Source organism: Cryptotermes secundus, unplaced genomic scaffold (genome assembly GCF_002891405.2).
Source record: "Cryptotermes secundus unplaced genomic scaffold, Csec_1.0 scaffold480, whole genome shotgun sequence".
NCBI classification, from domain to species: Eukaryota; Metazoa; Arthropoda; class Insecta; order Blattodea; family Kalotermitidae; genus Cryptotermes; species Cryptotermes secundus.
Genome location: NW_019732379.1, coordinates 1,280,696 through 1,306,892, shown reverse-complemented (window position 1 = coordinate 1,306,892; position 26,197 = coordinate 1,280,696). Strand labels below are relative to the sequence as shown.

Sequence of the window (26,197 nt, the reverse complement as noted above, 5' to 3'; positions counted from 1 at the left end):
GGCGGAAAAATTCAGGGAACAAGTCCTCCGGGAGGGACTTTAAGCCGTGGGTCCCGTGTCGTAGCTTTACGGCACGTAAAAGAACCTCATATCTCCAAAGGAGGTCACTGAGCCAAATTAACGGACGTTTCCCGCCCAACAGCAGTCTCTAATACCTCTGGTAGATGGGGGAAGCATTATAGATACCTCTCAGCTAGTAGAGCCGGTCTCGCTGGCTGGGCGGGACTGATGGTAAGCACCAGTACCGGTAGGATATAGAGACTGGTAGAAATCATAGAGGGAAGCACAATGGACCAATACAGGTCTCAGTGCATGGGGAAACCCACCTTCTCCAATAACTAACTAACTACCCTCATAAGTGACAGGAGGGATTTATGGAGTATAACACCGATATAGCCTCATATGGTATGGTAAATATACCAAGAGCGATGATGGTCAGTTCAGGCATTCAAGAAACATTAGGTTATTACTTTGCATTACATGCACGCACGCACTCACGCACATGCATACACAGATCAAGTTGATCTCATAAGCCTACTTTCCTTATTTTGATAAAAATAAATTAGGCTTATGAGATCACCATCCTGACTCTCTGTGTATCTCCTCCTATCAACTTTTGAATGCCTGAACCACTCTTTATGAAGCTTGGTATGCATAACAGGGCACCTGAGCGTATTTCAGTGGCATACTTCATGAATCCCTTCCATCAGTCTGTGTGTCTGTATGTGTATCCTTCCCTTTGTTGCTGGACAATGGCTCGTCAAACAGTGTCTATTTTTGTTGATATCTAATCAACAAGACATGCATGATTAACGGTATTTCATAATTGAAAATCCAGTAATATTTAGGCTGCAACTGGTATGAAGCTGGAACCTTTATCACGCCAAATTCTGTTGCATGTCCTTCGAGATCTATGTGCTTGTTATGAAGGAAAAATCATTAAAATTTAAGAAAGTTAAGATATCACAAATTTTATAGCAGAATGCTAAACAATTATTTTCTCTTGTTTAAAACTTATTTAATTATTCTTATGATACAATAGCTTTAAACACATCCTGTAATAAAATTGTCAGACACTCACTACAACACAACACAGTTACTTCCTTTCTCCATTTTAATTTCCTCTCTTCTATATGCAAGAATATTGTAAATCGCATTTAATTACATTTTCACTTGACATGGCTTTGGATCCAGTCTAGGTACTTTGCAGCATCAGTAAACACAACAAAGTTTGTGGGGTCACACACAGGCTGATTCAGTCCCTTTGGTTTACTAAGGGAGACAACTCCACGGAGCATCCATGTTACTGAGCCATCACTCCAGTTCCTCGGGAACACCATCCCACCACCACTGTCACCATTGCATACACTGCTACCTGTATGTTGTACAGAACAAACTTGGCTAAGTTGGCAGTAGTGGAGAAATTATTTCTAATTCTCTTGCTGACTGTTACTGGTGTAAGTAAACACATGCCACATGGTTACAAAATATTCACTGAGAGTACAATACCTTACTAATGCAAGTTAATTAACCCGATTATTTTATAAGAAGCATGCACAAAAATACACACTGTTACGCTGAGAATCCTGTATGTTTCAGGTTATATATAACGAATATGATACATATAGAACTACATAAAACACATCTTCCATATGGGTACTTTTAACCCATTGGCACTGGCTGTTGTACATCCACTGATTTCAGTAATGTTAGGCAGTTTACAAGGTGTGAAATGTCATAAAATTCAACTCCAAACTGAAGCACATATTTCTAATTTTTGCTAAGAAGCCAGTATCTCCAGGAGTCAATAAATTTGTGCATACCGTTTCGAAATCCCGCACAGTAAGTCATGTCAGATGTAAAGTGAGGGTAGAAATCACGGTTGCTCCACAGACAGACCTGCTGTGATACGACTGGCATTTTTGCCATCTTCAGTTCCTCTGTGATTTGCCCATTCTCATCATACCCCCAGCCTGTGACCTGTTGATTGCAGAATGAAAAATGTATATACACACACACACATACACATAGGGACAGAAACGCACATGCACCAACATCTGCACACGCACACACAATCTCTCTCTTCCTCTCTTTCAGGGACATTATAATTTGAGCTGTGAAAGTTTGTGTAACAATTATGTGCAAGGATGAACGAATAATTATCTGTTATTGTTAGTGTTGTTGCTGTCTGTCATAGTCACTGTATTATCATAATCATAATCATCATCCTAGTTTCCTTTCTCAAGGTTCAAAAGTAGTTTGTGATTTCATCATGCTCTGTGTTTGGTTTTCACTTTCAACTTCCAAACCACTTGTTAAATTTTATAGGAACTTTTTACTAAACTTATGCCATTGTAGCTCATCTGAAGCTTACATTTCTTAATTTCCTACAATTCATAACAAAAACGTTGTGGATGGACAAACTTACGAGATGGGTGCAGCATTAGCATCACCTAACGCTGGGTCTCAGAATGGTGTACGGTAACAGATATTCCGAGAACATGAAGTACAGGAAGTTACTTCATATATGTCATCTATTTCAACCATAAGATAAATTTCCTGAAATTTCATAATGCATCTTTTGCTTGTTTTCAGACAGTGGTATTCTGATGTCTATAGATTTTGCTATCTATGTTATTTTAATGATAATTTAAACATTTTTAGGTCTTTTTTGGTGATACTGTCATCATAACAGATATTTCAAAATAAATTAATCTAGTTCTTTACATTGGGTTTCTTTAATAACTGATACATATTTCAGTCCATATTTTGGACCATCCTCAGACAATTTCATTAAACATGTCTCATGTTATTGATCATTATGATCATCATAACACATGCAATTATTATTAAAATTGTAAAAAGACACACAACAGGATGTAAATAATAAGACAAGATATTTTCAGATCTGTTACTGGAAACAATTTTGTTAATGTTGACAGTGGCATCCTAGGAGAGTTCATATCTCTGGGTGGTATTTGTTGTGTGGTAAGATGTGATGTATTAGTTTTGCATCTTCAACTACTTTCTACAGTATTTCTTTCACCACTATGAGTATGAGTATGAGGGGTGAGCCATGAAACTGGCCCTAGCACTGTGACCTTCAATGGTCTATTGTGCTTCCCCTTTGGATTAACCTTTTATTAATCCCACCCTTCAAATGAAATGTAGGACTTTGTTTATGGGGGGGTCATAAAAGTCACTTGGTTCCATGAAGAATTGACCCATGTGGCGATATCTTAAGTAAGCTATAGCCTCACAATCACATAAGATGTGCAGGGCTGATTCATCTTCTTGTAGGCACCTTTCACAAGTTGGGTCCTCTGTCAGTCCCACTTTGGAAAGGTGCCCTTTCAGGTGGCAGTGTCCAGTAAGTAATCCTACCACCCATCTGAGTTGATCTCTGTTTAATTTTAACATGTCCCTTGTTCTTTTGGCAGAGGGTCCTGATATAAATCCTTTTGCCTCTTTGAGTCCCATTGTTTTTTGTGATTTCTATCAGTCCAGTCCCTTATCGCTTTTGTGGCAACTCCAATTGAGCTGCCATAAGCTGGTTCAGGTCCTATGAATGGCTGTTCAGACCCTGTTCTTGCCAGTTGATCTGCATTTTCATTCCCTACATTACCGTCATGACCTGGCACCCATATCAGTTGTACTCTGTTATGTCTGGCCAGTTGTGTGAGGGATTGGTGGCAGTCCAAAACCAATTTTGAAGTGATTTGATGTGTACCAAGTGCTTTAATTGCAGCTTGACTCTCTGATAGGATATATGTAGATGTTCCTATTTCTGTAGTTCCCATCTAAATTCTCAACTGTGCATGCCTTAATGGCATATACCTCTGCCTTGAATACTGTTGTGTACTGACTGAGGCTGAAGGTATGCTTCTGCCTCATTCCATCACAATACATGCCAGCTCCAGTGCCTTTATTTGTCTTGGTCTTTCACCACTATATCATGCTATCAAGTTTTCTATACAAAGAAGATGACCTCTGATATGCTGTACTGTCATCACCTTCCACTCTAAACCTAAGATCTAATCATATTTCTTCTACATACTTACAGTTTTCTTTGCGTTTCATTGCTTGCACAGATTTTATACATTGTACTTCCTGCATTGGACTCTGAAAAGTAGCATCTACATATTCTATAAATATTGTATTGTGGTAACTTTTATTGAGTTGGTAATACAAGGAAACTCCTGTGGGCAAGTCTTTTTAAAAAACTTTTCTTATGCCCTTCATATCTTATGGGAAAATATAAATGATAAATATCACAGTCATCAGCAAAATGGCATTACTGCTGAAGTTATAAACACATACCATCTATGCTACTCCTGCTGCCAATAATCATAAACAAGATTCAATTATAAATTACGTTTAAGCCAATCCCATTAGTGTCTCAAATGTGAATGCCAAGAATGCCTTCACCTGTGCCACTCTATGGATACAAGTATCCAAAATGCAATCAGTAATATTATATTTCAGCATCCTGTTGCACCTTAATTTGCAGGGACAGTCTTAAAAACTGAACCCTCAAGACTGCCTCTGCAAATGAAATCTGCTGTATAATATAGGGATTGTACTTTGTGATTAATGATTGAAGAATGCACCAACCAGTTTACTACAAATAACAAATGGCTTTGAGGTTCAAATGAGCAGATTTTTTAAATGAGAGATAACTATACAAAGTGTAACTGGAACATTTTTACAAAGATTTGGGAGACTACTTCATTAATTAGGAAAGTGGGAGAATGGATCAAAAATAGGAAGTCTCCCACCTAAATTGGGAGAGATGGCAAGTTGAATGTCTGCCTGTCAGCAACTTCCCAGTCAATCTTTGAACCAATATTGGTTTGACACAATTGTGGACAAATCTGAATGCATAAAAGTGAGAAGAAAAAATGGAATTAGGGCTACCAGAATTAAGACAAAGTACTTCAACGTTCTCTTCTTCCTCCTGTCCCTCATTCAACCACTTATTCTCCTTTATTGTGATTAATGTTGAAGAAAAGCATTTTTAGCAAGAAACTTAACATATTAAAGCATAGGAATTAATAATTACAGAGATAAAGTTATATCCTAGTGTTACATGAAGAATAAAATTTTCTTAAATTTTCTTAACATTATGATTTGGTTTTACAGTTCTATTAACAACATCACTGTCAACGAGGAAACACATTTCAGTCAGTTGTGCATTAGCCAACATTAACCAGACTTTCAGAATTTGAACATCAGTGTAATACATGATTCCATGCATAAGCAAAAAAGTTTATTGTAATTATCTTTAAACCCCCATTTGTATCTAAATCAATTATTTCTTATATATTATATCAAAATAAAAGACGAAAATTATACAGAGTTTTATATTTAGTGGGCCAGTAGATGAGTTAGGAGCTGTGAAGAGTGGAACTCCTTATTTAGATTGTGATAAAGACAGAAGTATGAAGTATTACTCACAATGCCTTCCTTATTAATAACGTTTTCCAAGTCAACTTCTGTCTTGTCCCAAAGACACACTGGTCTTACATACTTGGTAAACTGGACAGGACTAGACAGTATCAGCAAGGCCAGGTCAGACTGGTAGTTTGAAGAGTTGTATTCTGGATGCACCAGGATCTCGGCCACCTGAGCAAATGTTGAACACATACAAGCTTTACTTCTAACACAAAAACCAGTGATACCATTGACAGTTCGCATAACTATTATCATCTTTGCACTATTTCACTGGAAGTTAAAGAAAGAGACTAACATGTTTTGACTAACAGGTACCCATCATGATGTTCAAAATTATGTTTTTATGAGCTGATGCACTTCAGTATTCTTATTTGCTGTGACTAAAAATTTTAATAAGGTGAAGGAAATAATAAGTAAAACATAAATTATGAAAACGTTTATAAACATACCAATATAGGATTCTATTTGTTTCTTCTTAATTTTACTCTTAAGATTTCATATTTCATAGTGATTTTGTCAGAAGTGCCGTCAGCTCTGAGAGAGAGTATTGGAGTTTACTGCATAGGACCCTGTGATTCAGTGATATATTTCACTGTTTGAGAACCTTAACCTGCATATCCTGGATGTCACTCTCACTCCACTGCGTGAAAAGATACTTCCCTGGGTATGCAAGCAAAGTGTCTAGCCTACTGGTTAGGGCAGAGAGGTAGAACTGCAAGTTTCAATGACTGGAAAAAAACAGCCCCTTATCCTGCACACTGCCAACCACAGTGGCTGCATGGTCTGAGACACGAAATGTCTTCACTCACTCGCTTGAACACTGGGATCGTGGGTTCGAACCCCACTCAAGGCATGGATGTTTGTCTGTGTTTATTCTGTGTTTGTGTTGTCCTGTGTAGGTAGTGGCCTTGCGATGGACTGATCCCCCATCCAAGTAGTCCTATGGAATGTCTAAGATTAAGAAACTGGAGTGAAATGAAGCACTTCACAGGTGCCCTATGCTCCAAGTGGGAGCAACATGAACAAAGTAAGACATACACATACTCTACACACTGCCAACATGCCACTGTTTGAGGTGACACTTACTCAGGTACACAAGCAAAGTGAATGGATTTACTGGTCTGGGGCACAGCGCTCCAAATGCATGCTTGTGTTTAGGACATTATACATGCTTACCTTGCATGCCTTCATTCCCTTTTGCAGAAGTTATTTATCCGGGTAGGCAGGTAAAGGGAAGCATCTATTGGTCTGGGTACAGCAGTCCAACTGAATGTTTCAATGTTCGAGACATCATATCTATATTTCCCCTGATACACAAGCAAAGCGTGTGGATCTAGTGATCAGCGTATAGAGATCAGACTATCATAAAATCTGCGATATCCAGCACTGTATATTCTGGTTGGCTCCTCTGCCCAAAAATTGTTTTGATTGTGAATATAACACCTAAAAGAGTGAAATACTGGCGTTTTGTTTCCTTTTTAGATTATACAGGATGTTTCACGACTTTAGGACATAACTGCAGGAGGTGATTTCCTAGATCTTTGTGATCAAAAAAGTTCATATAAACATGTGTCCGATTTTGGACGGTTACAGAGTTATGACCATTTTAAACTCAGAATAGAAGGTAACAATTACTGACAATAAACGGGACAAAATAATAAACCAGCATAATACATGATACATTTAAAGTATGAATGTAAAGTTAACTTCGTGAAATTTCCTTTAATTTGAATTTATTGGTGCTTAAAGCTGATTTTCGAAAATTCCACCGCCAGCCGCAACACAGGCTGCCGCTCGGTTGTGAACCGCGCTGGACATACCAACCCAACCCGCCTTAGGTACAACATCTCAAGTGTCGAGATAACGAGAACGCTCTGCCTGTAGCTGGCTCAAAATAGCAACCCGACAGCTGACAGACGCGGTTCACACGAGGGTGTGTACGGGAATGAAAAAACGGTCATAACTCCGTAACCGTCCAAAATCGGACACATGTTTATATGAACTTTTTTGATCACAAAGACCTAGGAAATCACCTCCTGCAGTTATGCCCTAAAGTCGTGAAATACCCTGTATATAAGCCATGTTAAGTGAGTAGTTATGAAGAGGGAACAGAAAGTATGGAAAGGAAAGCAGAATAGGTTATTAAGTGACAAATGAAATGGTTATGCCTGGCCACAAGGTTGCTAGGTACACTAGGATACATATTAAGTATAACGTTCTAATATATTCTAATAATTTTTGGTCCCAGATACCACAACTTTTGCTGTATGGTAAATATATTAATGTTCGGGATATCATACCTTCTTATCCTACACACCACCTTCACTCCACTGTCTGAGATGATACTTAACATGTATATAAGCAAAGTGACTGCATTTACTGGTTTGGGGACAGCGCTCCAACTACATGTTTGAACGTTTTGCATACCATATTTGCTTATCTTGCATGCTACCTTCACCAAAATGCTTGAGATGAATGATACTTCCCCAGGCTTGCAAGAAAAGTGTCTGGATATGCGTTCAGGGTGCAGTTATCTAATGTTTTGGTCAACATACCTGTTTATCCTGCACGCCACCCTCACTCCACTGTTTCAGATGGTACTTCCCCAAGTACACAAGCAAAGTGTCTGCTTCTACTGGTCGAGAGACAGTTGATTTGGTTACACAGTGTGCAGCTGGAAAATAACAGAATTGTTTAGGACACTGAATGACATTAAGTTATTTATATTCAGGTTTCATATATCACCATGGAATGGTATCAAATGTGGAAGTAACATCTTTATAGGGCATGAAGCTAAGTGTGGAAAAATTATTCTTCATTGTGAACATATGGAATACACACACAAAATATCCCATGTTGAAGAGACAGACAAAACATAAATTCAATCAATGCATTTGACATGAAATTATCAGATGTCCGATTTCTTTTCTTTTGAGGATTCTGAGTAACAGGGAGTATAGTGGCATTTGTGGAGAAACAAACGGCTGCACTACTTTGGAAATGTATATGTAAGTGGAAAGAAACTACACCCGTCCCCACACGCTTCACTTCCACGCAGTGTATGCCTCGACTAAATTCAGCGGAATGAGTCTTATATCCCAGGGGTACACGGGTGTTGGCTTGCTTACGTCGTTTTTTTTTTTTGATGCGGGCTCAATCGGTTAACCCCCTAGCACAGGTTCCACATGAACACCCTCACTCCCTGGCTTCTACTCCCTCACTCCCTGGCTTCTACTCACTAACTAACTCCTTACCCCCGCTGCTGCTTCCAGAAACCACGTTCTTAGCCATCTCGAACTTTCCACTGGGAGGGCTTCATGACCAAATGCACGGACCCCTTCTGGTCTGCACATCTTCTAGAAGTTTCGATCCACAGGTCCTCCACCCCCACAGGCACAGACGAAAGGAGGTATACCTACACACCCCCCCCNCCCCGAATGCAATGGACTCACCAACCTCCCTTCTGTCCCTCGTAACAAAAGGCCAGTTCAGAGGACCATGAACCCTCCGGGGCATCTCACTTCCACAGCCAAACCAAATCGCCAAGCATAAACAGATAAGATACCTCCGTGAAGAGTGCGTACGGTTACAAAACCATTAAGATGAATACGATGTCAAAATATGAACTGCATTGAAATGACTCGGGATTTTGTTCAATGGCAGCATCTGAGGCCACTGTAATATCTGGTGTTCTGCTACAGGGAATCTCTTGACTACAAGAATAGCTATCAAATGGTCAAGAAAACCTTAATCCATACCTGTGAGGATGGTCCTTGGCCCAATTAAGGAACCACCACAGATGTATTTAAGGTGGATATCCTTGGACTGATAAAGTGCAGCATGCCACGGGAACTGACCCCTTGCTGTGTTCTGTCCATGAGTGATGAGTGGTGCAGGCTGAACTGCAACTCTGCCACATTCTGTTACCCCACCTTTGAATGTAAACAGACATGTTTATTTTTCTTGTTCTACTAGTCCTCAAACTACTCGTATGTATGTATTTCTGATCCCAAGATACTTCTAGTATATCCACTGTCAGAATCAACTTAAATCAATTCATCAGTAAGTCTACAATAATGGCAGTGTTAACTTTAGTTGATTTAATGTTCAAGTCTTTTTGATCTGATTAAGGCTGTACCAATTGGTATGACCTAACAACATATGTTCATGGATGAGTCACTGATCATAGGCATTACCAACTTTGTGATATCTTTTTCCTTCTATCTTTACATTTATGACACACATATATTTAGCATCTGTGACAATGAGGCACTTCACATGTGAGATATGACAGTTGTACTAGACTACAGCTGATTTTTGGTGTACTGTACATCTTTGTATTTGTGATTTCCACTGACATAGAGCCATGGCAGTGAAAAGTTAAGAAGCATTACCACAAGTAGATGTTGCGGAAATTATGAATAGAGATTCTGATAAAATTCTATGCCAGAGTGTAGCCCATCAGAATAATCATCAGAAGATTAGAAGAAGATATTTTGGAAACAACAGAAAACTCTGGTCTGCCAGTATTTTCTAAAAGGAGTCATCAATTCTACACCTCAGCCTTTATTGCCAAACAGGCAGTGCTGTTCATAATCCAATAGAGTCAAAACCTGACTGAGTTTTTGGAACATTTTATAATTCTAACTTCATGCATGTAATCATTAAAAAAAAACAACCGACATACACAACAGCAAATTGGACATATGTTGCAAAACCATGTGGAAGACAACTGCATAGCAATGAAGGGTGGGAGACCATAACAATTATGATACAACTTCTACCAGGACCATTGCTAAAACTGTTCAACTAACAGAATCCTGCTTGAATAAGAACACCAGAATGTGTGCAAATATTCCTTTGAATTTTAAAATTGATATTTATTGACTATGGAATCTAAAAAGCTAAAAACAGGGGAGACCACTTATTGACAGAGCAGGTGGTATCTGATCTCATCTTTCCACGAAAAATAGTGGTAAATATGACATACACTACCAACACAGCAGAAATGCAAATGCCACATGTAAAGGGCAGGCAAACAGAAGTGAAGCTGAAGTGCATCATTTGTTGTATTAACTGTGCTCTACAGTAGCTTTTGTATAAGCCATAATATGAAGCATAAGAGTAGTTAAAAACGATGATGATGATGATGATGAATCATTATCATCATATAAAATGCACACTCATATGTCCTAAGTGTGATTTGAACCTATAATCCTAATTAAGATAAAAAATTTTGTGTTGATGGTACATTAATACAACTATCGGGCTCCTGGACATTATCCATCATCCTGTTTTTATTCAAAACATAACGTTTCTGAGACCGGATCCTGTCTCTGCCTTCAGGTGGAAACTACTCGGTCGGGCCCAAATGACAGAGTTAGTCCCTATCTCTGGTCTGGAGACTAGCTCTACTGATGGGCCCAACTGAGTAGGTTCCACCTTAAGGCAGAGACAGAATCAAGTCTCCAAAACATTGTGTTTTAAATAACAACAGGATGATGATTTAAATTTAAAGAGGACAGGGTCCCTATCTCTGGTCCAAAGACTAGCTCTATTGATTGGGCCCAACTGAATAGGTTCCACCTGAAGATGGAGACATAATCCAGTCTTTGAAACGTTGTGTTCTAAATAAAAACAGGAAAATGGATAATGTCCTGAAACACAATAGACATATAATACTAACGTTGGCTTCACCTACATCCACATCTGCTTTAATCAGTATGCTAACAGGGTTTCTGTTTAAAAATAAGGCCATGTTTCAGTCTCTTCAGCTTAATTTTATCTGGCTAGATAATATCTTCAGGAATTCTCCCATATGTCATGATTTTAATATGGTAGAATCATTATTTTCTATTGCCAGTTACTTAGAGCCTAAATTAAATATTTGTTGTTCTTATCAAATATCCTACTTTATTTCAGCATTCAGTCTCTGAATTTTTACTTACATATAGGCATATTGTGTTGGAAAAGAAAGTAGGATAAAATACTTACATACCTGTTTCAGGTGATGATCTTACATCACTGTCTTGTCGTCTTACTGTCACAGGGGGGTTTTTTCTGGTTGTTGTTATGGGTCCTGGGGTGACTGGCATACTTCCTGAAGACATAACTGTTTGAATTAGGCATAACAAAGGATTAATTTTTAGACTTTGGTCACCAAATTTTGATAATCTTAGCCTCTTTACATTTATATACATTTTTCTCATCATCTCTTGAGAAGACCAGCTTCATTCTATAATGTACTGTATATTGGTTGAGGCTCTGTTAAACTTATACATGCAAATTGTCAAAAATTTCTGTCTTCACAAGAGCTTCTATGTATATCTGACAGAACATAACATCTATTGGCACTTTATATGCATATACACGTTCGTGCATACCTTTCACAATTTTTAGTTTTAAAGAAAATTTTATACAGAGTACATTATCTACCCAAAAAGAATAACAACACTGACAATTTAAATGGTGACTTGGCATTTTAGAAAATAAAGCTTGTATTTCTAGGGTTAAGGAATTGCATTTTGTATATTAAATTATAATTTAATATGAGCTGACTAGAAAAATGACAAACAACTCAAAACAGCTTGTTTATAAATTCTGCACCATTTTGTTGTAACCTAGCAGAATTAATCTTACTATATTTTAGCATATACCATGAGCCTATAATGAACTGAGGTTTTCTAAAACAATGGTATTACAAATACTGACATATGTTAATGAGATGTGGATAAGAAGAAAGACGAATTTGATTTGTTTCATTCTGCTCCGTCACACTAACAATTAAAAAGGCAAAAATAATACTGTCTAATGTGACTACGTGTATTTCAGTTTTATCACTTGAGGATTTATCTCCCTTACATGTTTCAATCCCTATGGATTATACTCAGAGGGTATCAATACTTTCGGAAACTACTATTACAATAGATGTTAATTGTATAGATACACATATGATGTCTAAAATGCACAATATATGCAATGTTCAACCTTCCACATTCATGACGGCCTTCTTGGTGTTAAAAGTTTTTAAAAAAGTTGTTTTAAAAACTTTCAAGATCAAGCTTAAAATTTATGAACCATACAGGTTCACGTCAAATCTCCTATTGTTATTCGTGGAGGTGGCTGGTCCTGTGCGGCCTGTTTATCTTGCGAAAGGAGATTCTTAGTATTTCCGTGTTTATGCGTTGCCTGTTGTGCTGTGATCTGTAAGGATCGAAACATGTAAGGGAGATAAATCCTCAAGTGATAAAACTTAAATAGTCACATTAGACAGTATTATTTTTGCCTTTGTAAGAAAGATGAAGTTAAGACAAAATTCAAAGAGCTGCACAGAAATGGATACAATTGAGAATGAATACTTCAGAAGAGTGTACAGTAATAAAGTGTATCCATTGGAAGAGAACAAACGTAAAAATAGGTCAAATACATAGATTGAAAGCATGCTAAAAAGTACAAAGAATTATAATCCAAAAGGAAAGTAAGTTTTAAGAAGATCAAAAATGAGATGTTATGAGGCTGAAACAGACTTCTACAATAATCTTGAAGCAATGAAAAAAATTGTTAGGATCTGTTTTGTTAACTTAGATAAAGTGTAGTCAGTTATAATTCATAGATTGTACAATTTTTTTGGATGTGATGCTGTGAAGTCTGACAGAAGTTTAGCAACGTCTGAAAGGAACATCTCCATTTTCAGAGCTAACGAATGAATGAATCAAGCAAGCAAGCAAGCAAGCTTAATATANCCACCACCATCATTACTGTCATCAATTATTATCAAAATTATACCATGATCAGCTGGGCAGATCTGTCGGCCATTGACGTGGATGCTTCGTAGTCTAGGTATATTCTCGCCTTCAGGAAATTTAACAAATATGCGGATGGAGAGTGGTGGACCTGGTATCACTGTCTGGTTCAGATTAAGGATGGTAAAGCGAGTGTTGTCTTTACTCTTCACTTCACCAATCCAGTTCTGTAATAGGAACAGATATCTCTTATGTTCTGGATAATGAAATTGTTTAATAAAGTTAATGTGCTTCTAGTTATGCAATGATTACTTATAGATAGCTATCTCTCTCTATGGCTCTACAGCCCTTTGGATCTTGGCTGACTTTTCAGTTTCTTAATCTTATACACAGTCGGTAGAACTCCTTGGGTGGGGATTCAGACCATTGCAAACTCACTATCTACACACAGAACATCACAAACGCAGAATGGAAGCCCACAGACATCCACACCTCAAGTGGCATTCAAACCCAGGATCCCAGTGTTTGAGTGGGTGAAGAGTGTTCATGCTTTGACCGCATGGCTATTGTGATCAGTATAGATAGCTATAGCTGAGAGTAAATAGCTTGGTGTAATGGTTACGACTCTAGACTTGTATTAGGAATACACCCTGTTCAAATCTTGGTTAGGTCCTTGGCTATCCTGACATTTTTATGGTTTTTTCAAGTCCCTCCAGGCAAATGTCAGGATATCATAGTAAATCAAGCCACAACCCCTCGACTTCACACATCATTCCACACTATGTAGACCCAGAAGTTTAAACAGGATGACAAAATAAAAAGGTTCATTAAATATAAAATTGCTTCGGAAATCGACCATCTTTTCTTTTATTTGACTCGGATTGTTCTAATTGGAAAACTGTAACTAAATTTTGCCCTTATGAAATTTCGGACCAAGTTCCATGAATTAAAATTTGTCTGCAAAATATGCATAAAGGTATACTATGGTTAAATAGGCCCTTTCATATTGTGGCACGTACAGCCGTTTCTACGCAATGGTTGTGGGATAGGCGAATATACAACGACCGTTTCTGAGCAATGGATTAGTAAACATGTTCCTGCTGCAACGAATATGAACACAACAATGAAGTTACTGTTGAAAAAGGTTTTTCTACTCGGTCTGTTCAAAGTGGATAAACTGAGTCAACAAGTTCTGTTGAGCTCTGAAAGGGAGGCTGAGAAGAGATGGCACCATAGTTGAGTTGACAACTGACTAGAGTTCTGTAGGGGCGGCTGTGAGATAGGACCTGAGAGTGGAAAGCTGAAGCATCTCCACTGTTGGAAGCCATAGCTAGGAAAAAGCCTTTGAAGACACAGCAGGCTGGAAAAGGCTTAGTGGGTACTGTGGTGATATGTAAAGTGTGGAGATAAGCGATAGTGTTGCAATTACTTTTACTTCTGAGTGTTGTGTATAGGTGGTCAATAAATCCATTCACAAATCCATACCCCATCTATAGTCACTCCCACAAATTGTGACAATATTATGAAGTAAAATGTGTGTTACAGTGCTCTGTGGTAGATAGATGGGTCTAATCTGATCATATTTTCTTAATACACCCATGTCCAGAAACACTGTGTTTATGCACTAGGGCTCCATAATGTAAAGGAGGACGCCCTTACCTCTTACCTCTGCGGCTTACTGGTGAGATTTACCTAACATTTCTCCAAGAGACCTTAACCAAGCTGCTGGAAGTGGTGCCTTTGGAAGTCCGTTGTGAATGTGGTTCCAACATGATGGCAACGCAGCACACTGTACTAATGTCATCCGTGAGTATTTGGATGAAACCTTTGGCAACAGATGGATTGGACACAGAGGCCCCATAACCTGGCCCCCTCGCTCCCCTGACTTGACTCCACTGGATTTCTTTCTCTGGGGGAACATGCAAAGCCTGGTGTATGAGACTCCAGTTAAGACACAACATGATCTTGTGGCAAGAATGCAGTAGCAGCTGGAAACATCCAGGAAAAGCCTGGAATCTTTCAAAGGGTTCGGCATAACATGGCCAAGTGGTGAAGTTGACAGCCGCCATTTTCAGCAACTTTTAGAATGTAAGACAACGATAACATCCCCTAAAACTTATGCATCCTCTTGGAAAATTTTGTGATCCTTCATGCCAAAAGGAAGCGTTTCCGGACATGAGTGTATTAACAAAATATGATCATATTGAACCCATCTATCTAACATAGCACGTTTCAACATATATTTATTGACACCTTCTATATATATTGTTCTGTTAGCAGCCATGTTAATACCCTTAAAGATGTTGAATAAAATGCAATCAACAAAGATCCTTTAAATGTATATCACAACTGCTTCTTTTCATTTCTTCCCACATCATCACTCATACTTGTTCCCTTATTCAGCACTGTAAACCCCATGAAGATGAAATAGCATCATTAAATAAACCACAAACAAACAACAATTTACATTTGGATTGTGGTCTTCTGCATCATGACACAGTGTAGTCCAGTAGGTGGTTACCATCATTTTGGAGGAACTTACTGCTTCCTTCTTCAGAATAGAAGCACTTCTACCTCTGACACATAGGTAACCACCTCTCACTACCCAAGTTTCATGATGTTACCCAGTCCAACTAACTTGCTATTTAAACTGATGCATTATGAACAGTACAAGTGCCATTAAGATATGGACATATATTTCTACTTCCTTTTATAAAGAACCTGATTGCAGAGAAGAAATTTCCATTTACAAAGTATGAAGATATGTTTAAACTACTGCATTCTAACATGGTAACATGGATCATGAGCAGACTGAGACACAAAAGAGCAACTCCACTGTTCTGGATCTTTTGTGCTCTTCATGTAGCTCAAGCCATGTGGCCATTTAAATACAGGATGCAGGCCTGCAGCATGCCAATTAGAGGGGAATGCAATGGGAGATAGAAAATATATACAACTAGATGTACTGAAAAAAAGTAGCAGTAACACAGGTCAATATTTTATTTAAAGATAAAGATGGTAGACTGTTATAATAAATAAATGAGGCAAAGTGCCTTAGCGTGTAAATAAGTTTTGAGGACTTGATTATTGTCAGCTCTTAGGGCTTGAAATGTGAAAAGAAGCAAAATCTACCCCTCTGTATCATAAAGGTGAACAAGACAACAATCCACTACCCAGACTGTATATGAACCTTCTCACATACTATAGGCTTATATTCATAAGTAAAGTAAGTAAAAGTAAAGTAAAGCTATCCCTGTAACAGGCCATGAAGGCCCATAGGGTTGTGAGACGTTGAGGGTCCCACATTATCTAGACAATCGACTCAAAGATGGCGGTAAGGTTGTCAGCCTTACGCTCCAGCTGTGCTTTACTCCCCAGGGAAATTATTTAATTAATTCCTCGTACTCATTTCTGTAAGAGACTGAGTCGACCCTGGGACAATAGTGCAGCTGGGAGGATTAGGTCAATTGAAAAAATCCAATGACCTCATCGGGACTTGAACCCGCTGCCTTCCGTCTTGTAGCATAGTGCCTCAACCAACTACACTACTGCGTGCCCCTTTATATTCATAAGATAATACATAATACTCATATCAAAGAGGTTTTCTTACACCTAGCAAACTTGCAGGCCTGTCCAGCATCAAGTCCAGTCGTAAGCCTGTAAGCAGCTCTTCTGTAGTAACAAGGATGACTCCAAACCACTTATCCTTCTCTGCTTCTCGTCCCTCATATGAGAACACACTGGGGCAAGGAGATGGTGGATGGTGCAGATTAGTCTTTTGTCTGGCCCTCTCAATGCCGCCATAATTTTCACTACTGTCTTCTGCAGCATACAAATGGGATGGCAGGACCCAGAACATCACCAGTACCAGGGAAACGTGAAGGCGGCATCCCATCTGTAGAAACATCCACTGCCAAACAGTATTCAAGGCACTGACCATACTTCCTCTTGTACACAGTTTGGGCAAACTTTCGAGGGGTGAGAGTAAGAAAGGTGTAACTAGGGAGTGACTAATTTTATTCATAATCTGTTTTATTTAACGTATTCAGATTAAGAGAGCAGAACTAACAAAGGGGCAGAAGATAATTACATACAAAGGATCTTCGTAATTTGTACTCTGTATTAATACTGTTATGGTGTTTGAATGAAAAAGGAGAGATAGGCAAGGTATGTGGCATTAATGATAACAAGTCAGGAAATAAAGGCACAGCATCACAATTTTGGTGCTTTCATTGTCTTTTTTAAACTATCTCAAAATCTGTAACATTCACAGAAACAGTGTATTGAACTTGAAATGTGTGTGTTTGACGTTTCCTTACAATTTTTGTTTGAAACATTTTTTGCTAGAGTAAATATCTGTCGAGTTAAACTTGAGATGATCATGGTTGTGCATAAATTGGAGTTGGTGTGGGGTCCTGTATTGTTGCCACATTTTAACAACGTTTGGATTATGAAAATAATGTTAGTATAACTCCACAATATCAGATTTTGGAAAAGACTGTTCAACACTTTTTGAAATGTTACACGAATACAAACGAAAACGCAGAGAGATATAAATTTAATTGGCACTTCTTGAACAGGAATGAGAATATCTTACTCAGATTTGTTGAGAAGCCTAAAGGTAAAGCCCAATATGTGCAACTAATAAGAAGATAACACTGAAGCTGATCTGTGAGAAGTTGGTTGGATGAATGTGAAATATAATGGACATCTCAGGTGAGTTTTAATTGGTTTCCATAAAAGTAGAGATTTTATAGATTAGCTGTATACGAGTAATTAGCTTCTAAAGAGTTCTGACATTACAATGTGGTTTCCCTCAATCTTTTCCGGAAAATGCTGGACGTCCTTAGGAGTCATATGTCAGCATTTTACAGTACTGTATTAACTGCAGCACATTGAGTGAAATGTGATGTTGATGGTTCATGTCCAGTTTCAAGTCAATAACCTGGTACTCAACTGGAAGGGCTCGAACCTTACATGGTATCAGATTTTTCTTGACGAGTATAGTGAGTACAGAGTTGATGTACTTTAACTTAAGTAGTGTATAGCTCAACATGAAAAAGGGATGGTATGGATCGGATTGGTCTGGCTCAGAATACGGACCAGTGGAGGGCTCTTATGAACATAGTAATGAACTTTGAGGTTCCATAAAATGCTGCGAAATTCTTGAGTAGCTGCAGATTTGGCTGCTCCTCAAGATGGGCTCAGCTCCGTAAGTAAGNTTACTTTCGGGCAAGGCAGTATACATAAACAAAAACATATTGCACAAATTTTCTTTTATTCCTAGTGGGGTGGGACTTAGTCCCTTGTACTGCGGCCACTTCTGGCCTATTGTACCAGCCCCAGATGATAGGTGAGGGTGATTGTGGAGCAATTGGTGGAATGAAGATTGGCAGGGGAAACCAAAGTACTCGGGGAAAACCTGCTCAAGCGCCACTTTGTCCACCACAAATCCCACTCCGCGGTGGGGAGCCACCGACTAACCGCTTGAGTTTTGGCGCGGTCCTAGTAAGTAAGTAAGAAAATCTGTGCGAGCATTGTGCCCAAGAACCTCAACACCGACCAACTGAAGTTGAGGAGGGAATTTTGCGCTGATATTGCAACGAATCTATGAAAATGGAAAATGGTTGAATAGAATCATCACCGAGAGTGAAAATCGGGGTTTTCAGTGTGACCTTGAGACAATGAGGCAGTTCATGCAATTGATATCTCCAGGCCGACTCCACTCAAAAAGAGAGCTGTTTATCACTCAACAACAGAGACAGGGGGCTCGTTCTGTGAGCCCAGAACTGTTCCCTGACAAGTGGATCCTGCATCATGACAAAGCGTTCTGACACACGGCCCTCTCTGGCGAGAGAAACTGATCGTGCTTCTTAAACATCCCGCATGTTCTTCATATACGCATATCGCACCGTGTAACGTCTTCCCTCTTCTTACTACGAAGAATAATTTCTAGGGGCCATATTTTGAAATTGTGGAAGATATTCAGAGGGTTCTGAAGGCAGTTTTAAAAGCTTTCAGAAGAAGTCTTCTGATGTGCTTGGACAGTTAGAAACAACGCTGGAATTTCTGTATAGCTGTATAATTCCTCTGAAGTAGACCACTGCGTCCAGAATAACATTTCATACAGTGCTGTCTGTGAGTACAGAGTCGTTATTTAAATATCAGATCTCTTATGTCGACTTCTTATAAAATATCAACATTATTTACATCAGAACCCCGCAATTAATATGACACCTGAATACAACAACATTCAGAACTCACTGGACAAATATTAGGTTAATAAAGAGTAGATTAAAGCCTGGATTGTGGCAGTAGGCGAACAATTAAGAATTTAATACGAATATTTTAAAAATGCTCGCAGGCATCCAAAAAGCCATACGAGGGTACCGCAGACGACGGCTGTCGTATATTTGTTTTTTAGTTTCTTTGGCGCGGGATGAGAGTGAGCCCACTTGACACGTCAGCTCCTGTTTGGCCTATTGTACCAGCCCCGGATAATAGACGATGAGTCTGAAGCAGTCGGTGGAATGAGAATTGGCAGTGGAAACCGAAGTACGCAGAGAAAACCTTCACCAGGGCCACTTTGTCCACCAGAACTCCCACATGACATGACGTGGGATCGAACCCGAGCCGCCGCGGTGGGAAGCCGGCGACTAACGGCCTGAGCTATGGCACGGTCTTGAAAACTGACGTTAATTCTACGGCGTCCTAATTGGGCGCAGACGCTCTGATCTAACTGGGAGCTGAAGAGACTAGCGAGAGGAGGGTGGCATCTATTCGGTGTCCTAAACCAAGTTTAGGTAACTGTGATGCAAAACTGAAGATACAACCCGTTAGGCAAGGTGCTCCATCAGTTTTTTAAACCTAAGCAATAAAAGTAAAGTAAAGCTATCCCTGTACCAGGCCGTGAAGGCCCATAGGGTTGTGAGACGTTGAAGGTCCCACATTAACTAAACAATCGGCTCAAAGATGGCGGGAAGATTGTCAGCCTTACGCGCCGGTCGGCTTTACTCCCCAGGAAAATTATATAATTAATTCCTGGTACTCATTTTTGTTAGAGGCTGAGTCGACCCCAGGGTCATAGTGCAAGTGGAAGAATTAGGTAAACTGAAAAAATCCAATGACCTCATCGGGACTAGAACCCGCGACCTTCCGGCTTGTAGCATAGCCCCTCAACTACCTACGCTACCGCGTGCCACCAAACCTACGCAATACGCTATAAAAATGTATATAAATACATCAAACTACTTTTCATATATCGAGGTGTCACAAGTTTCTGGGGTCCGACTCCTCCCACCCTTAAGGACGGGCTTTCCCTTCCTCTCACAAGACCATCCAGCCTGTTGGATTGTCCAGTATCTCGACAGGTTTAGATAGACAACGCCTCAAAACTAATCATGACCTCATTTTTTCGGGTTCCTTAAAATTTCGCTTAATCTGTATTCTGATAGAAACCATCGTCACTAGTTTGGCAACAAAAGAAAAAAATATTGTGCAGGAACTAAGAAAGTCATGACTTTTGAGAATTAGTTCTCATGTTTCTCTTGTTGTTCAGTATATGAAAACGAATCCGAAAATTACAATTATGTTCATAATAAATCTAATTGTTGTGGTGGCATTCTTTCATGTATAAAACACGTATGGCATGGCAGTTTCTGACCATAAAATATAAACCTACGTAAAATTATAAATACCGAAGGAAAAAACTGAATAATTTCAGTACCTAACACCGATAATGAGATTGTAGAGCGCTCTAAGGCAGGAACCTTCTTAGCCCGCTCAAACACTGGGATTGTGGGTTCGAATCACACTCGAGGCATGGATGTCTGTATGCGTTTATTCTGTGTGTATGGGCCGCGTCATAGCTCAAGCGGTTAGTCGCTGGTTTCCCACCGCGGCGGCCTGTGTTCGATCCCGGATCTAGTCAAGTGGGGTTTGTTGTGAACAAAGTGGCGCTGGGGCAGGTTTTCTCCGTGTACATCGGTTTCCCCTGCCAATCTTAATTCCAACAATTGCTCCACANTAACTGAAGCGGTCAGAAGCCTAGGTTTGCGTTAGAGTGCGACCTGTCTCCATGCAGTTCGAGCTGTCCTGTCGTTTCACTATTGACGTCATTAAGTTCATGGTCACCTTAGGCACTCCTTTCCAGTTTTATTAATTAAGGAGCTAAAGCGTATCGCTGTGATAACGTCAGTATCAACCGGATGTTACTTTGATGTCGGTTTGAATTATACAGATTTTACGATTTCGTTCCCTTAGTCCTGATATCCTGTTACTGCAGATATAAGTTATGTCCATTCAGTTCAGTATACTCTTTTCCTGTCATCTATCTAAATTTCTAAAGATTAAAATATACACAACTATAATTTTTCCTACAAGGGTGTGAAACTTGGCCCCTCGTCTTAAGGAAAGAATACAGCTGAAGGCTGTCTGAAAACAGGGTGCTGAGAATATCTGAACCTAAGGAGGAAGAAACTGCACAATAATTAGATTCATAATTTGTACTTAAAAGTATTATTAGAATGATAATATCACGGGTAGCCAAGGCAATTCGTCTCTATACCACCTAGGCCATGACTGAACTACGAAGGAATTGAAGTTCATTTTTCGGAAAGGGCAAGAAATTTTCCCTTCTTCACAGGATCCAGAACGAATGTGGAACCCACCCAGCCTCCTATCCAGTGGGTACCTAAGGGTTTTTCTCCGGAAGTAAAGCAGATGTGGTCCGAAGTTTACTACTCACGCCATTTCGTGCCGATATATAAAATAGTACAAGGGGCTGTACCTCTACGTCCCTATAAATCTTCATGGACTGGTGCTTAATTATGCGCGGAGGCAATATCTGGGACGATCAGGTGCGTGGGGAATATAGTCAATATGGAGGGAATGACAAATGAATGTAACATTTCAACTGGAATTGAAACTAACCATTTGAGAGACAGGATGGTAATATCAAAATAAATGGTAAAAAAAAAAAAGGCTTGAGATTATGGACTATTCATCTGTCTAAGGACAGGATTCAATGGCGACTGTTGTGAATACGACAATAAAACACTGGGTTCCTTAAAGGGCAGGGGATTTCTTGACCAGTTAAAGGAGTATCAGCTTCTGATGAAGGACTCTGCTCATTGAGGTTAGGGATACTCATACTAGATGTTTTTGGAGCTTGCTGCTAGACTTGATTTCGGAAGTTTTTTCTCCTTCGATTTACGTGAAATCATGTGACGTTAGAAGTTCTCACTACGGTGAATATGATAGTTACTCTCTTCTTTGAGGGACACGCGGTAGCGTAGTTGGTTGAGGCACTATGCTACAAGCTAAAAGGTCGCGGAATCAAATCCCGAAGAGGTCATTGGATTTTTTTCAATTGACCTAATCCTTCCAGACGCACTATGGCCCTGGGATCGACTCAGCCTCTAACAGAAATGAATACCAGGAATATTCTTGGAAGGTTCTTGGGGGTAAAGGGTGGTCGGCGCGTAGGGCTGACAACCTTGCCGCCATCTATGAGCCGATTGTCTAGAAAATATGGGAACCTCAACATCTCATAACCCTATGGGCCTCCACAGCCTGTTGCAGGGATAGCTTTACTTTTACTTATTTACTGTCTTCTTTTATGTGACGCCGCATAGTCTGGTAGATCGTTACAAGTGTTTTGGCGCAAAGTTCTACTTCCAAAGTGAGGGTGTTTACTTACTCTTGCGCAACTAAATTGATGATGGCGGCACAATAATCTTATAATCTTCTGAAACATTGGTAACAATCTACTAGACTACGCGGTGTCACATCCCAGAAAACATCAGACTTCCATGTAAAGTTACTGTTACTTATTCTTCCTTCTTCTCTCTTTTACACTACCGGCTCCGTTCGGTCAGTATTTGCTAAGCTCCGACTGGGGATTTCAAGGTCTACGGAAGGAATTAAACCGAATCCAGGGCGGACCCCTTTAATCTCCATGCTACCGCATAACGAGCGTTTGGCTGCCAGGCACTTCTTGCCAAACCAGAAGCCACATACCGCAAACTAAGCATCCTGTGGGTAAATCCAATTGTATAGTTCCCAGCACAACCGTAGGCTCAGCAGAAGTGCATGGGTTGACTGCGGGCACTCTGGGTTTGGTCTAAGTCTAAACGCTGAGCCGCGCCATAGCTCAAGCGGTTAGTCGCTGGCTTCCCACCGCGGCGGCCAGAGTTCGATCCCGGGGTCTGGTCAAGTGGGATTTGTGGTGGACAAAGTGGCGCTGGGGCGGGGTTTCTCCGAGTATTTCGGTTTCCCCTGCCAATCTTCATTCCACCAATTGCTCCACAATCACCCTCCCCTATCATCTAGGGCTGGTACAATAGGCCAGAAGTGGCCGCAGTACAAGGGACTTAGTCCCACCCCACTAGCAATAATAAAAAAATAATAGTCTAAACGCTTGTGGCTATGGTGGGTTACAACAAACATAGCTATTATTCTGGACACTGCATTACCTTCAGGTTTTTTCAAACACATTTAGGAATGTAGATCTCTTTCCTTCATCAGGCATGAAGGAAGTAAATTTCTTACTCTTTTTTATTATTCTTAGTGAGGTGAGACTGAGTCCACTTGGTACTGCGGCCACTTCTGGCCTATTGTTCCAGCCCCAGATGACAGATGATGGTGACTGTGAAGCAACTGGTGGAATGAAGATTGGCAGGAGAAACCGAATTACTCGGAGAAAACATGCCCCAGCGCCACTTTGTCCACCACAAATCCCACATGACCAGACTCGGCCTCAAACCAGGGCCCTCGCAGTGGGAAACCAGCGACTAACCGCTTGAGGTATGACATAGCCCAAGGTTCCCACTTAGTTGGACCCGTAGAGAGAGCGAGAGAGAGCGAAAGAGAGAGCTACTTTCGATCACTGAACACTGTTGAAATTAAAAGGAGAATCTAACGGGTCAACTGCGTAGGAATCTTTCCTCCATTACATCTGATAACGGAAACCCATTCAGTTTCCAAAACGAACTGTTTGAAGAAGCTAAAGACGGCAGACAGCCTCCAAGATAATAACCACGTTTATTATTTTAGTATCTTGATCGAAAAATGTTTTAATTAAACTTGTGGGTTTAAATCAAGGCTTTAATTACTTATTTTATTATTTGCTTTTCTATTACTGTATTTTTACTTATGTTGCCCTATGTATTAAAATTACAAAGTAATAGAGGGCTGTACTTTTAACATTTTATCATCGCCGATGGCCAGATTGAATTTTTGGTGCATTTGCTTTCCACGCCTCCGACCCGAAGGGATATCCGTATGAGTATATTCTATGATCTGTTTCAGAGGGCGGTGTCTGACAAAACTGCTTCTTCAAAACCGACCTTTAAAGAAATCCTATAGGCGAAGCACAGTAGAATTTCTTTTATGCTTTAAGCACAACGCAATGAAAATATAAATGCCTAAAGCAGTGGAAGCCGGTCACGGTAGCCGAGCGGTCTAAGGCATGTACTGTTTTCGCTCGCTTGGAAACCGGGATCGTGGGTTCGAATCCCACTCAGGGCATGAATGTTTAGTTTGTGTGTGTGTACGTTTTTCTGTGTTTGTGTACAGGTAGAGGCCTTGCAACGAGCTGATCACCCGCCCAAGGAGTCCTACCGAACGTGTAAGATTTAGAAAAACAGAAGTGAACGGAGAAGTTCATGGAGGTAGGCCTAGGCCCACTGGGGCTGTAGTGCCAAGGAAAAAATAGGCAGTGGAAATACAGCTTCACACATTTCTGATTACTTTGAGGGCAGGGGAGTGCAACAATGCTTGAGTGAAGCTAATACATCGTCCTGTATTGTGGATTAAAGAATTCTAACGAAGTCTCTCATATGTAGAAATCTCTCAGACCAGCTTCAATGAATGTTTTTTCAGCATGGGCCAAATACAGTAAAAGAAGAGTGTGACGTACAATTACACAACCATCGAACACTAACGAAAGTTGCAGAATAAGGCGGAATTTTAAATAATAAAATTGACTAACAACACTAATGACGGACGCAATATCTGAAAGAACAATGGCGGCCATTTTCTATTTTTGTTATTTATAGCTGCACGAGACAGGTGAAGTTCACGAAATAATTTGGAATGCGACCTTGAGCAAGTGTTATGGATGCTTGTTCCGGGAAGGTAATGAATTTCCAAAGCAAGAAGAATAACACGATAAAATGTAGTTACCTTTCTGTAATGTAAAATTGTATTGATCTTCTGTGTCAAAGAATCTGCCGTTTCTTCCTCTTTGTAATGTTGACAGTGGAATAAGAATATAAATACTTTCAATGTATATGTTTACGTTCAGAAATCACTCACACAATGAAGACATGTTAAGGAACTATGGAAAAACCAACACATATCACTAAAACACGAATTTTGTACCAGATTTACATTTTTACAAGCAAATCCATATGAATAAAATCCATCTCCTTAATTATCATCTCACTAACTGAAGCCTTAACGAAGAAGATTACAAACTGATAATCACAACTGTGCAATGACTACATAATGACTGCGGTAAGCCTTACGCACAAACCGTCCACACGTTCATCTCGAAACCTTGTTTGCTACTATTGCTTCTCTGTAACCCGGAACCGGTTCGCTGCACACCTTGTGTGCCTAAGCTCCACGTCTATGAGCTCACAGAAAATCTAATAATTTGGTAATCGCGGTTAATCCATTAAACCGTAGTCACGCTGTACTCTGTTCTCTGTTTTAGTACTAGCATTTCACTGCAGATTGCTTAAACGCTTAAAGGCGGGAGCGTGTCTGATACCGTGTAGCTTCGTGGGTGTTACTAATGTTTTGTGGGAACCTCTGTCAAGAGTCTTCATAATGCATACGAAACTACAAATATAATAAACCAAAAGGGCAGAATCTTAACTGCTACCGTCCTGAAAGTCCCAAATCGTAAAAATTTTCTAGATCTTAGTGACAGTACCTAATTTGTAACACGACAGTTATTCTAAACAGTGGCCATGTTCCGGCGTACATATATT

General features: G+C 39.8%; 1 protein-coding gene across 1 annotated transcript; it reads right to left on the bottom strand.

The window, feature by feature from the left end:
* Nucleotides 1-1,003: 1,003 nt before the first annotated feature.
* LOC111867571 (serine protease gd) lies at nucleotides 1,004-25,492 on the bottom strand. Its single transcript, XM_023857556.2, has 9 exons — nucleotides 25,383-25,492; nucleotides 16,807-17,106; nucleotides 13,240-13,423; nucleotides 11,453-11,566; nucleotides 9,213-9,386; nucleotides 8,010-8,128; nucleotides 5,458-5,625; nucleotides 1,824-1,980; nucleotides 1,004-1,375 (listed from the first exon to the last, which is right to left on the bottom strand). Exons 2-9 carry the CDS (start codon nucleotides 17,101-17,103, stop codon nucleotides 1,170-1,172), a joined length of 1,419 nt encoding a protein of 472 aa, XP_023713324.1. The 5' UTR covers nucleotides 17,104-17,106; nucleotides 25,383-25,492; the 3' UTR covers nucleotides 1,004-1,169.
* Between the last annotated feature and the right edge of the window lie 705 nt (nucleotides 25,493-26,197).

Bases quoted from the DNA above. Each gene is read 5' to 3' on its own strand.
- LOC111867571 (XM_023857556.2), bottom strand. From the start codon at position 17,103: ATGTTTCTACAGATGGGATGCCGCCTTCACGTTTCCCTGGTACTGGTG. The intron at 8,129-9,212 runs GTATGGATTAAG...GTTATTTTCCAG, and splicing joins GCCAAGGACCATCCTCACAG to CTGCACACTGTGTAACCAAA. The intron at 5,626-8,009 runs GTATGTTGACCA...ACATTTGCTCAG, and splicing joins GTGGCGTGCAGGATAAACAG to GTGGCCGAGATCCTGGTGCA.